Source organism: Mus caroli, chromosome 5 (assembly GCF_900094665.2).
Source record: "Mus caroli chromosome 5, CAROLI_EIJ_v1.1, whole genome shotgun sequence".
Taxonomy (NCBI): Eukaryota; Metazoa; Chordata; class Mammalia; order Rodentia; family Muridae; genus Mus; species Mus caroli.
In genome coordinates this window covers 64,529,539-64,542,524 of record NC_034574.1, presented here as the reverse complement: position 1 = coordinate 64,542,524, position 12,986 = coordinate 64,529,539, and the positions used below count along the sequence as shown (strand labels likewise).

The window sequence follows — 12,986 nt, the reverse complement described above, 5'->3', positions numbered from 1 at the left end:
ATCTATGGTTCCAGATTTCTTTCCTAGGGTTTCTATCTCCAGCATTGCCTCACTTTGGGTTTTCTTTATTGTGTCTACTTCCCTTTTTAGGCCTAGTATGGTTTTGTTCATTTCCATCACCTGTTTTGTTGTGTTTTCCTGTTTTTCTTTAAGGACTTCCACCTATTTGGTTGTGTTTTCCAGATTTTCTATAAGGACTTGTAACTCTTTAGCAGTGTTCTCCTGTATTTCTTTAAGTGAGTTATTAAACTTCTTGATGTCCTCTACCATCATCATGAGATATGCCTTTAAATCTTGGTATAGCTTTTTGTGTGTGTTGGGGTACCCAGGTCTGGCTGAGGTGGGAGTGCTGGGTTCTGATGATGGTAAGTGGTCATGTTTTCTGTTAGTAAAATTCTTACATTTGCCCTTCAGCATCTGGTAATCTCTGGAGTTAGTTGTTATAGTTGTTTCTGGTTAGAGCTTGTTCCTCTCGTGATTCTGTTAGCCTCTATCAGCAGACCTGGGAGACTAGTGCTCTCCTGAGTTTCAGTGGTCAAAGCGCTCTCTGCAGGTAAGCTCTCCTGTTGCAGGGAAGATGGACAGATATCTGGAGTTTGGACCTGCCTCCTGGCAGAAGATGAAGGCCTGAAACAGGGTTTTTCCCAGAATCTGTGTAGCTTCTGTAGTCCACACTCTCACCTGCGCAGAGTAGTCTAGGTGGGATCCAAGAACCAAGATGTCTCCCCCAGATGCTTTGGCAAAGCCCTCCTAGGTGAGCTGGACGCCTCTCCTCTGGCAGGAAGGTGCCCGGATGTCTGGAGCCTGAAATCAGGTGTGCCCCAGAAGCTCTGTGGCTTCCACCCTACCCAGAAGCTGTTAGCTTTTGTAGTCCACACTCTCCCCTGCGCAGACTAGTCTAGGTGGAATCCCGAAACCAAGATGGCTCCCCCAGATGCTGTGGTAAAGCCCTCCCAGTCGTGCTGGACACCTCCTCTGGCAGGGAAGGTTCCCTGGTGTCTGGAGCCCGAAACATGGTCTGCCCCAGCAGCTCTGTGGCTTCAGCCTGTCCCAGAAGCTGTTAGCCTCTGCAATCCACACTCTCACCTGCCCAGACCAGTCTTGGAGGAATCCAGGAACCCAAGATGGCTCTCCCATATGCTGTGGCAAAGCCTTCCTGGGTGGGCTGGACACCTCCTTTGGCAGGGAATGTGCCTGGATGTCTGGAGCCTGAAATGCTGTCTTCCCCATAAGCTCTGTGGCTTCTGCCTGACCCAGAAGCTGTTAGCTTCTGCAGTCAACACTCCCCTGTGCAGACTAGTCTAGGAGGAATCCTGGAGTCAGCTTTTAAACAGTCCATGACCGAGATTATAGAGTTCACAGAACTTCAGGAAGTTCTAGTAGAAAACTCGTCCAAAAGGAATCTTTAAGAGCCTTTTAAATACTCTTCCACTTTGTTCTGGAGAACAGATAAGTTATTGGTGTCAGCTTCATCTTCTGACCTTGCTGTTAAATTTCATGAATAATCAGTTCGGCTATTAGAGCGACTATCACATTTTAGAACTGTTCATTCCCTATGCCTCAGGTAAAGCATTTCTGAGTTGATATTGACACTTAAATCCCGCTAATGGGAACACTCATTTATTATATACTTGTGTCTGGGATCCTGACACGTACTATTTTCTTTTACACTTTCTCCTGTTCTCTCTCTCTCTCTCTCTCTCTCTCTCTCTCTCTCTCTCTCTCTCTCTCTCTCTCTCTCTCTCTCTCTCTCTCCCTCTCATCTTGGGGAAATACTTCTTGCTCATCATCTCTATGATATATTTGAACATAGCTCCGTTTAGACTTCTGGAGATCTTTCTTAAACCTTTGTTTCATAAGTGCTTTGTCCTGTAAATGGTAGCCACTGCTGGTCCCAGCACATTCTCAAGTCATCTGTTTGGTTCCAGGGATCTGCTACATTTTTTTTCTGGATTAGTCTTTTTCCCCCTGCACACAACATAGAAAATCTCAGGTTCGTTCCTTCTCTCTCAGTGACTCTTGTCCTATGTTGTTTGATATCAGTGTCTTCCAATAATGCCTTGGTTTCCATGTTTTATCTAGGTCTTTCTCATCATTTCAACCAGGAAATAAAATTCGGTCTCTGTTATTGTGCGATTAGAATTAGAAGTCATCCATCTTTAGGTTTAGCATTAGAGAAAATTTGACTTTCTACACATACCTCAACTTTTTTGTGGAAGAAAACAATGTGACACTATTAAGCTGTAAGCAGAAATACACACAAACACAAACACAGACACAGACACACACTCCTACTATGTATTCAATTAATAATTCCTCACTTTCCTTCTCCATGTACTTTCAATTATTTAACTTTTCCTTTACTGATTTTGCATGTATGTATAGTTTTTTGTGTTTGCTCACGTGTGTAGAGATCAGAGATCTTCTTTCCTGAGTTGGTTCTTTTCTTCCACCACATGGGTCCTGGGAATGGAACCCAGGTCACTGGGCTTGTCAGCAAATGCCTTTACTGGTTGAGCACCCTCTCTGCTCCTTCTTAGTATCTTGTCCTTAGTATTTTACCTTCACTATATTTACTTGCCTTATATTCTTTTTATGTCATGATATGTGGGTATACATAATTTATTTGTAGCAATAGTATACACACTTCAAACATATTTTTGTTCTTTTTGATGTGTACAATATTATAGAATAAGTTAGAATTGGTTATTCTTTTCTATAAAAATGGGATTTTAAAATGGTAGAGGGTAAGTTCAGGGTTCATAATGGTGTCTTCAGCTTTTAGGTTGATTTTGATTTCACTTGTCTCCACTGCAATTAGCTGCCATATGTTAGGTTACACATTCTCATTAGTTCAGCTGCAATCTGCTTGGGAGAATACTACAGAATGACATGAAGAATGTGTTCTAAGCCTCTCCGAGTCTGTTTTCATTCTGGTTTGTGAAACTGCTTTCTTCTGTTTTTAAACTCAACTCATTGACCTTGAAATCATAATTCACAAGTGCACAAGTTATGGAGTAAACGTTTAAAAAATGTTCAAGTGTAGTATTGAGAAATACAGTTATTGAGCAGGGCATGGTGGCACACGCCTTTAATCCCAGCACTTGGGAGGCAGAGACAGGCGGATTTCTGAGTTCAAGGACAACCTGGTCTACAGAGTGAGTTCCAGGACAGCCAGAGCTACACAGAGATACCCTGTCTCAAAACACCAAAAAAAANNNAAATACAGTTATAAAAAATGCCCATTTCTCAGATAGATAGATAGATAGATAGATAGATAGATAGATAGATAGATAGATAGATAGATAGATAGATAGATGGTGGTCTGTAGCCTGCTTTTCCCAGTCACCCATTTCTAATCTCAATTATCTGGACTTCTCCATCTCTTTAGTTACTACTTAATATGACTAGAAATAAACAACGGTATCTAGTTAAATAACTACAGAGAATTTTAAAAATATTTATTTTATAGACCCGAGTAATCACATATTTTATCGTTGAATTGTGTACAGATCTACATCCAATTATATAGTAAATGTGAGTTTTAATATATCTTTTCAGAATACACATGCCAATTTGAACATGAGGAAAAGAACAAATGCCTTGGTCCATTCAGAATCGGATATCAAAAGCAGAACTGAGGTGGGAAATCACTCCAGCAAGACCAGCTCTGTCCAGGAGTCTTCTGAAGCCACGCCTAAGGCTCACTTAGCTTCCAGTCCAAATCCATTCAGCAGGGCAAATGCAGCTGAGACTATGTCTGCAGCAGCCAGAGGTCTTTCATCTGCAGCATCCCCCTCTCCTCACGGCACTTTGCGGCCAGCTTCTTTGGGGTCAGCTTCCACTCGCCCTGCATTTGGATCTAGACTTGGGCGAATTAAGACAACAGTTAATACAACAGGGGCTGCTGGGAATGTGTCAGCCACACCTCCTCCCCCTGCTCCACCGCCCTCTGGATCTGGCACAAGTAAAATAGACAAATATGCTCGTATTCTCTTTCCAGTCACATTTGGGGCATTTAACATGGTCTACTGGGTTGTTTATTTATCTAAGGACACCATGGAGAAATCAGAAAGTCTAATGTAATTTTGTTGCTATAGTAATTTCATAACAACGATGGAAATACAGACTGTCTTTTAAAATGTTTTTAAAGGTAAGTATTCTTTACTAAAATAAAAATTCTATGTAATTTTTTCACTTAAAAAATACAAGTCAGATATGGAGAGAGTTAATTAACTCTTCGGTGGCTAGAAAGTGAACCATCTTTCTTTATAGAAAGATAGTTTTAAAAGAATCTATTCAGTGTTCAAATTGGATAGAACACAGAGCATTATGGAAAGTTGGAGCAAGAGAACTAGAGCTAGGAGAGATATGTGGTACACCCTTTTGCACTGAAATTTGAAAAAAAGAAAAGAAAAGAAAGACTGTGAATTTTTTAAATATACCCCCCATGAAATCAAACTGTCACCAAAAACTTCCCATTGGCCCTGCCCTTAACCAGAACTGTGTGCCGGAAGCCATATGCAATCACCTTTGCAGCTTTTCATAGTACCTGCAAAATAAGATGCTCCCTATTAAAGAAAACACTGGGAAGAGGAAAATGGAACAAAACAAACACTGATCAATACAGTGAAGCCTCTGCTATATCAATAACAGACACCGACCAGGGAAAATGTGTTTTCTGGCACATAATTGGTCAAACAATACTTAACAGTTGACTTGAAATGTTGTGCTCTGAGCCAAAGTTAAATTCATTGTATAAATTCTTTTTTCCTAGTAAGTCATTCAGTTATGTACTGTATACATTTACCACATAGTTCCTCACAGCCTGGAACCTACTGTGTTCTAGGTGATCTTTAGAGAATCTTCCAAGGAAGCTCTCTCACCTTTACAAAGATATTTCAATAGTAGGACAGCCAATGCATGTTAAAGAACTATAATTTAGTCAAGGACATCATGTTCTTTAATGAAGGCAATTTAGTTAGAGTCAGACAACATAGCCAACATATTTGTTTTTTCTGAGCTGACAGAGGGAAATAAATAAAGTTCCTATAGCAGCTTGGAGATAAATACCTGTTAGTACAATCTAGATGATTGGTTCTCAAACTATAAGGAAATACTGATACAGTTTGTTCTGTAGGTGAAAAAGCATTATAGACCTGAAACATAACAATCTGGGCCCTGGAGAACCTAACAGATGACCTGCGTCAAATTTGATGCAGATCACATAACACAGTTTGCCCACTCTACCAGAATCATCCAAATAAAAGTCTGCTTATCCCAGTAGAGAGCAATATTAGCTGCTGAAATGCTAATGTCCTCGCAAGATTCTGTGCTCATAACATCTGTATGTCTGGCATGTTTTGCATTTGTTTTTCTGAGAGTTTGATAAGATTTTATAACCAAGGTACTTTAAAAATTAAAGGAGCAACTAGAGAAAGAAGAGAATAAATATATCATAGCTTTGGATGGAGTGTCAGTGAGTGTTATGCAATGTATCTGGGTTCTCAAGACTGACTTTTCCTTTTCATCATGGAGGCTTAACCCTAATTGAATCTTTGCAGCTTTTAAAATAGCTCAATCTTGGTTGATATTTTTGATGTTTCACTTCCAGATTTTCTTTCTGTAACTCTACTTGTTCTTAGTATGTGTAAAGGAATGTGTTCTGGGTTTGTTGAGGGGAAACGTTTGATAGAAATGTCCATCTTATAGACAGAATCTTTTATTTTCTGAGGAAACTTATATTGATTAATATGAACTTTTGAGTTACTACATTGACTTTTGATGGTTGCCCATGAGATTTCTAAAATTTGAAAATGTCAAATTTTAATTGACCCCCACCTGAGAATTTCTTCTTTTTTTATTTCTAAATATTTCATAGGGTTAAATCCACTTTAAAGTTGAAAGATGTTGAAGATATCTTTACTTATAAATTGATTCTAGAAAACTGGGGACCGGGAAAATCTGTAAATATGTTTATACATTTAATAAAGAGTACTTGTCCATAAAAGCATATAATAAAATTATTTCATGAGTGTGAAAATCGTTTTGGCCTTTGGGCTAATGCTTAGAGCTCTGATGAGAAGCCACCATCACTTTTTGTATCACTTCAATGATTTTATTGATTTAGAGAGAAACACTCTCTTCTCTTTTTCATCCTATTATCTTTCTTTTAAAAATCACATTCTTTCTCTATAAATTTAAACACTTTATTGGCCTCCTTTCAAAGATAATGCCTTTTAAATTTTTTGGATTTTAAATGGATTGAAAAATATCTGGCTTTCCCTAGCTTCATAGTTCAAACCTGTGATCCCATTTTTGGAGAGGATGAAGCGGAGCTTGCCATGAGTTTGAGGGACAGAGTGCGTTCTAGGACATTCTGGGACAGAGTGCATACCAGTCTTCAAACAAAAGAACAGTCAAAACCTCGTGAATAAAGAATAAAGATTAAACAAATAATAAATCAAAGTGAACTCCACTACTCTGGGGCTGGGGAGATAAGGAAGAGTGAATACTACCACAGGTAGCATTTGGGCTGATCTCAAACCTGAGTTTCTCCTTCCTGTTTCCCAAGTGTGTGGATTGTACAAATATAAAACTAAGACTAGAAAGGACTTACCAGTCAAGGAGTTTCGTTGTTCATTTGAAGACTACATTTACCAAAACATTTCTCCACTAGTATACAGAATTGATCTCATTTTCACATGATATTTTTAATAATAATGCATGGCTTGTTGCATTCAGATTCTTCTTTTTATTTTGTTCATCATTTATGTCTTCCTCATAACTTGGAGTCATGTTGGGTATTCTTGTGTGAATTTAGCCACTTTTCATCATCATTCATAACAATGACCATGGATTGTCAAAGCACTGATGACTGCAGGGTTAGAGAATAATTCTGTCTGAAAATAGTACCCTTGGTATAAAGGGCTTTAAAGCTTAAATTTAGAATGATTTATATTTTCCTGTAGAATATATTAATTTTAGTTTCCATTTCCATGTTGATGGGTTATAGTTGTATAATCACTTCTAATTTTCTCCAAGTATGCCTAGTTATAAAATACATTTCCACAACCAATCCATAGTGAAAAAGTAACTTGTCTCTGCATAGACCTAATGGTTTTTGTAATATAGACTTTAACTTGAGCTTCACAAATCCTAAATGAGAGCACAGCATCACCTTCTTTGGTAGAAGAGATGAGTCGCAGATCAGTTACTAATGAAGATAAATGCAGTAGGCTGGAATGAACTTCTGAAAGGTCATTTTTCAATCATCTACCTTAACAGAGATGCTATTTCAAGTAATACATACAATATGTGTGTATTTTTTTCTCTAAGCCAGACAATTATTTCTGGCCCAAACAAGAAGAGAGAAAAGGTCTCCATTCTCCAGTTCCCTGATTCAACTGGTCTTCCTGTCTAGAATTGAGAATAATTTGCAGTGGGAAATAAAGAGAAGAGGACACACTTGGTGTCATGTTCTGAAGACATTGTTGATTAGAATCATCCCTGTAACCACCCTGGGGCTAAAAACAAGGGTATGAACAATCTTCAATTTTGGTTAAGTTTCAATGATATATGAATATAATAGTAAATGTAAACATATTCTTACAATAGATACACCCTATACCTTGAACCACAAATACATTATTACTGGGAAATTATATTACTTCAAGCTGTGGTTTATTTCCAAGTAACATGTCTTGATCATTAAAACAAAAATACCTTTCCCTGTATATTAGCTATTTGCTCTCCCATAAAAGATTTTACCATTTAAAGATGAAAGAATGTTGAGTTTTTTCTTTTCTTTGATTTTCTTATCACTCTATGAGTTCCTACTCAGTGTTAATTTAATTTAAGATTGAGCTAAATATAATTGGCCATTCTGTGAGGATACTCACAGTCTACCATTGAATACATAGGTAGATTAAGAACTGTATGATAAATGTGTTGAGTGCAGAGGTAGGCCAAGATCAGGACTCTTGAAGCTACCATCATCATGGTATTAGAAACCAGGATCTTACAACTAAAAATTAATGCAAAACTAAATACACAAGCTGTACATAAGTAGACTCATCTCAATAATGTTTTCTTTTGTCTCAAGCTCCATGTTTTCGAGCCTCTGTCTAATATTGATGGGGAAATGATGCTTATAACTGTGATTTTGGCAAGGAAGTTTTTTGACACATCAAGCTTCACAGAGGTGGTCATGAAGTGAAGTTCACGATCTGCAGTTCTTCTATCCCAACTCACCCAACGACCACAATTGAAAGTACATTTTCTTTTTTCATTACCTGGAACATGAAGAATTTAAAATGGCAAGCTGAGCTCTTTCTGTATAGATAAAACGTTGAATCAAGGGGAATATAAGTTGTTGGTAGTAGCAAGAAGAGGTAGAGATAGAGAAAGGAGAATATTTTGGAAGTTACTGAAAAGATTAAACTTTACTCAGATTAGTGGTGATGGTTTAAAAATATTACAGTTTAAAATATTAAGGAAAGACTAACACACTTCTGATTCTGTTAGATGAAAACCTACTGACTACTGTTGGAACTTTCAGTTGGGATGAAGAACAAATGAGCTTTAATCTGTACTTTTCCAATTAATCATTGACTTCCATTTCTTTTTTAACCCTGATAGTATCACTATTATTTTTATATGTGAAATTTGTCTATTATAAATAAAGTTCATTGAATAATGAAGGCAATTCCTGATATCATATGTGTACAAGTATTCATATGCATACCGAGCAGTTTGTACTTATGCGTGTAGAAATCTGTCCATCATCTATCTATATAGATATAGAGATAGAGGTGTGTGTATCACACACATATACATGAAAATGATTAAAGAAAAAGAAGTCATGAACTTGAGAGAGAGCAAGAGACTGGTTGAAGGGAGGAAAAAGATGGGAGTAAGTGAAAGAATTATAATTTCAAAAAATAAAATATTACAGAAGAAACAAAACTAATAAAAATTCAAGTAAATAGTCTGGATGATTTCCACAAGTCACAAGTTGAAGGCTAGCTCTGTCTACAATTCAGAGACCTCAAGGCCAGCCAAGTCTGTGTATAGAAAACCTGTCTTCAAAGTCTTGCCTCTTCTTCCCAAACAACACACACACACACACACACGTTGAAAATGCAGAAAATCAGAACCATGAAGTCATAGTATGTTGAGATTTCATTTCATAAACGTGATGCCTGATACCTTTGTAACAAGACTTGTAGAGAGGAATAAGATGGTGAAAATGTGCCATTTTATAAATGGGGAAGCAAGTGTTTAATTATCAAATGTTAAAAAGTGAAACTGACTTTCTTTTTCCTTCAGCACTGGAAAAGGAACCCAGAGTTTCACCCTATGATAGGCCAGCATGCTATCTTGGCGTTCTTCATACCAGCCTTGAACTCTGTCTGCAGATCTTGAACTTCAGTTCTCTTTCCTCAGGTTCCCAAGTAGCTAGTGATGATTAGATTTTTCTTGTTTATATATGGAAGATGTTTTGATTTTGAGATATATTTATATATAGAACAGCTTTGAATTAATAGCTTCCCTGACTTAGCCTCCTGAGGACTGGAATTATTATACTTAACTTGTGGAATGAATGTTTTCCCAGGATAAGAACAGGTAGAACAAGTGTTGGTATTTAAATAGTTTTCTTCAAAGCAAGAGGATTAACAATGCTGTTCCTTTTTTCCAAGATTTCTATTTCAGGAAAGTTTTCTCTTTTTACATGTTTAAGTAATCTTTTCTAAAAAAGAATAATACTAACATGAAATTTCTTCCTGTAACAGTTTCTAAATTTATTTTGTATCTTTTCACTTTTGAGACCTTTTCAACTATACTCAATGGGTTTTCAGTTGTATTCATTCACTTTTATAACTTGTAATTTCCAACTTAATAATGGTTTTACTGCTTTCATTGTGTTTTCTCAACAGTTTTCTTTTTAATCTTTATGCTTTTTTTTGCTTTATTGAAACATAATATGTCATCTTCGAGCTTTTCAATCTATTATATTAATGAGATATTTATGGCTTTTTATTATTGTGACTGGAGAGAGCTATTCATATTAGATTTCTGTTTCTTGAAAAATTACTTTTTCATCTGATTTTTGATTGTACTTTTACTGCTTCTGCCTCTTTTCTGGGTTACTTTTATTCTATTAATCATAGAATTAAGCTTGCTATTTACTGAGCTATAGTGTGGGAAGTGGTGGGCGTGTGAGTCAGAGCAGCCCACAGAAGCTATTTAAATCAAGGCTAGCCCACCTCCCAAAATCTGTTTTAATTTTCTGCCCAGAGACCATATTTTTCACACCACTTGGATGTCTGGGTGGTCTGCATTGTTTATTGTTCAAACTTCTCAATTTATTTGCTCTGGTATTACTAGTGAATGTTGTTCTTGCTCTCTCCCTGCCTCTCTTTCCTTCCTTCCAGTATTTTGAGTATTACCCAACAGAATTATTTAAAGAAAAATCTTAGTGTTCCCCCCCCCCTCCGTGTTAGAACTTCCACGATTCTGGCATACATAAATGGAAATTGTATGAAAAGAAGTTTTGTTTTAATGTTGTTTGTACATGTTCTATCCCAGGTCAGCTTTAAACAAAGCAACTTTGGGGACATCTCAGCTCTATGATACTCCATGGAATCTGTACCATTCCCAAGATAGATGCCAGCTAATTTCCTTTGTCTTGTGAGAAAAAAATGTTCCCCTGTTCGAAAGACACCTGTCACAGTGAATCATCAATTACTTACAAATTTGATTAAAGATATGGTTTCAAGATTTGCTTCAAGTTTTCGATATCTGTGTTATTTTAGAGTTTGTTGTGAAAAAGATGGATTTAAACATGTTTGTTCCATCAACTTTATTGAAATTACCTCCCACGGTGTAGCTTTGCACAAGACCTGCAACAGAACTGAGTATACCTCGTTGCTAAGGTGACCAGAGCTAAATGGTTCCTGCCTTCCAAGTAGAAGGTATCACTAAAACTGGGTGTTATGCTTGAAGTACATCTGTATTATACCAACCATGTAGTTCCCAAGAATACTGACAAGGACTAGGAACTAACAGAAAGGATGGATGGGGGTGATCGGAACCAGAGCTTCAACAAGCATTGTTAGCTTCCTTTAGGAATCCCAGATGAGTTCTTGTGAGATCTCTTCTTCTCTTATTTCTTTTCAAGCCTTCCACTCCTAGGAGCTCCACCTTTCAGTGTTCTGTGTGTATTTTGGACTAATTTTAATTCATTGATTACATTTGCTTTCATCCAATTCATCAAATGATTAGTGGGTTGACAATTCTTTTATCCAAGAGGATAAATAAATAAATAAATAAAGACTTTAATGGAGACTTGGAAATGTTTGTACTTTTTTAATAGTATAATTTTCCTATGAGCAATTTATTTCCTTAAATTATGAAGGATGGACGGAGGAAATAGCATCAGGTAAGAGCATCTGCTATGTTAGTATGAAAACCTGAGTTCAGATCCCAACATTTGCATAAAATGCCTGACTCTGATACTTGTGTGTTCAAAACCCAAGCACTGTTAGGACTGGAGCCAGGAGGATCACTGGCCTCAGATTTATTTCAGGTGCAATGGTAGACCCTGTCTCAAGAGAAGAAGGCAGACAGCCACAGAACAGAACACCAAGCATCCATCCTGCAAGAGAAAAAAATAAAAGGCAGCAAAATTCTATAACATAAAGAAGTTACAAGTTTTAATTTTAATTTTTGGAATTATGAAAAGAAAGAAGAAGAATTATTGCATTGATTATAGCTACTATGACATAAAAATCAACAATATTGTAATGTTCTCTCTCTTTATCTGTGTGTGTGTGTGTGTGAGAGAGAGAGAGACAGAGACAGAGACAGAGACAGAGAGAGAGAGAGAGAGAGAGAACTTGCTTATGTATGAGTGTACATACATGCTGATGTCAAATATACATTCACCCTGTGAATTCTTAAATGCCATCCCTTTCATTTTATTCTAGTAAATGTAAAATAATATACATCTAATAATATAATTTTAATTATTTTCATTTTGGCACTCTAGGAAAAGTGATCTTGAATCTGTGTCATTGGTGTTAAAATAAAAGCCAATCCACTGTACCCTTATATAAGCAAGCCTTGCACGAGTTTTTGACCTAATAATATTATTGTCAGAATGACTCACAAGCATGTTTCGTTGAAAATCAAACAGACTGATAAATCTTAAAAGAATGCATGCATAGGCATTCTCCATCAATATTTTGAAAGCCTTTCTTCTTTAATTTCTCATGTTTTGTCTACTGCTCCTTAGTGTAAACAAAGACTATGCAGTGCTAAAACTGTGTTCTTCATCATCTATGGTCTCACTGTCACAGAAAAAAAAAAAAAAAAAAAGCAAAATTCTCTGTTCCTCTTGCTTTCAAAATGACAAAGGTGAATGGATTCTATTTTTGTTTATTTTCAAGTGTGTACTTTTAAAATCACTCACTACATTGTATAATAGATAATGCTTCTCCATAAATGAGAACAATGTATTCTTCTCTCATAAATAAAAATAGGACTAATGTTTCTTCCAGCCCAAAAAATAAATACATAGAATAAAAGAATATAAAAGTAAATGTGAGGGAGAAAAGTTATTGCTCTTTTATTTTGGAAAAGATTGAATTGTGAATAGGATTATGCCTCCTGGCCACTCTAAGAATAAACTATACATAGAATTGAAAATACCCTTTAGGGACTGTGGTAACTGAATTATTCAAATACCTCCCTCAAAGAACAGACCTAAAATGCTAGTGTTCATCATAAAAGTTGACTGTGATATGTAATCTATTCTTCATTATGCATGCAGTTACTTCTTGCTTTTCTGCTCAAGAGTTGACCTTCTTTCAGGCTTCTTGATCTCATCTTTTGAGAACCTTCCATTCTACAGAATAATGTCAGACTACATCTTAAGAACATTTCTGTTCATTTCACACTTGTCATAGAATTTCTGGCAGTTC

The 12,986-nt window shown here is 36.6% G+C and overlaps 1 protein-coding gene across 3 annotated transcripts in view; it reads left to right on the top strand.

Moving 5' to 3' along the window:
- Positions 1 to 8,845, top strand: part of Gabra4 (gamma-aminobutyric acid type A receptor alpha4 subunit) — a 91,709-nt gene extending 82,864 nt beyond the window's left edge. The window contains exon 3 of one of the 3 annotated variants that reach the window (XM_029477411.1): positions 3,562 to 8,845. In XM_029477411.1, coding sequence (XP_029333271.1) covers positions 3,562 to 3,641 — 80 coding nt within the window. In that variant the 3' untranslated portion in view covers positions 3,642 to 8,845. The remainder of the gene's footprint in view (positions 1 to 3,561) is intronic. The other 2 variants (XM_021162799.2, XM_029477412.1) reach the window with 2 other exon arrangements.
- The last annotated feature ends 4,141 nt before the right edge of the window (positions 8,846 to 12,986 follow it).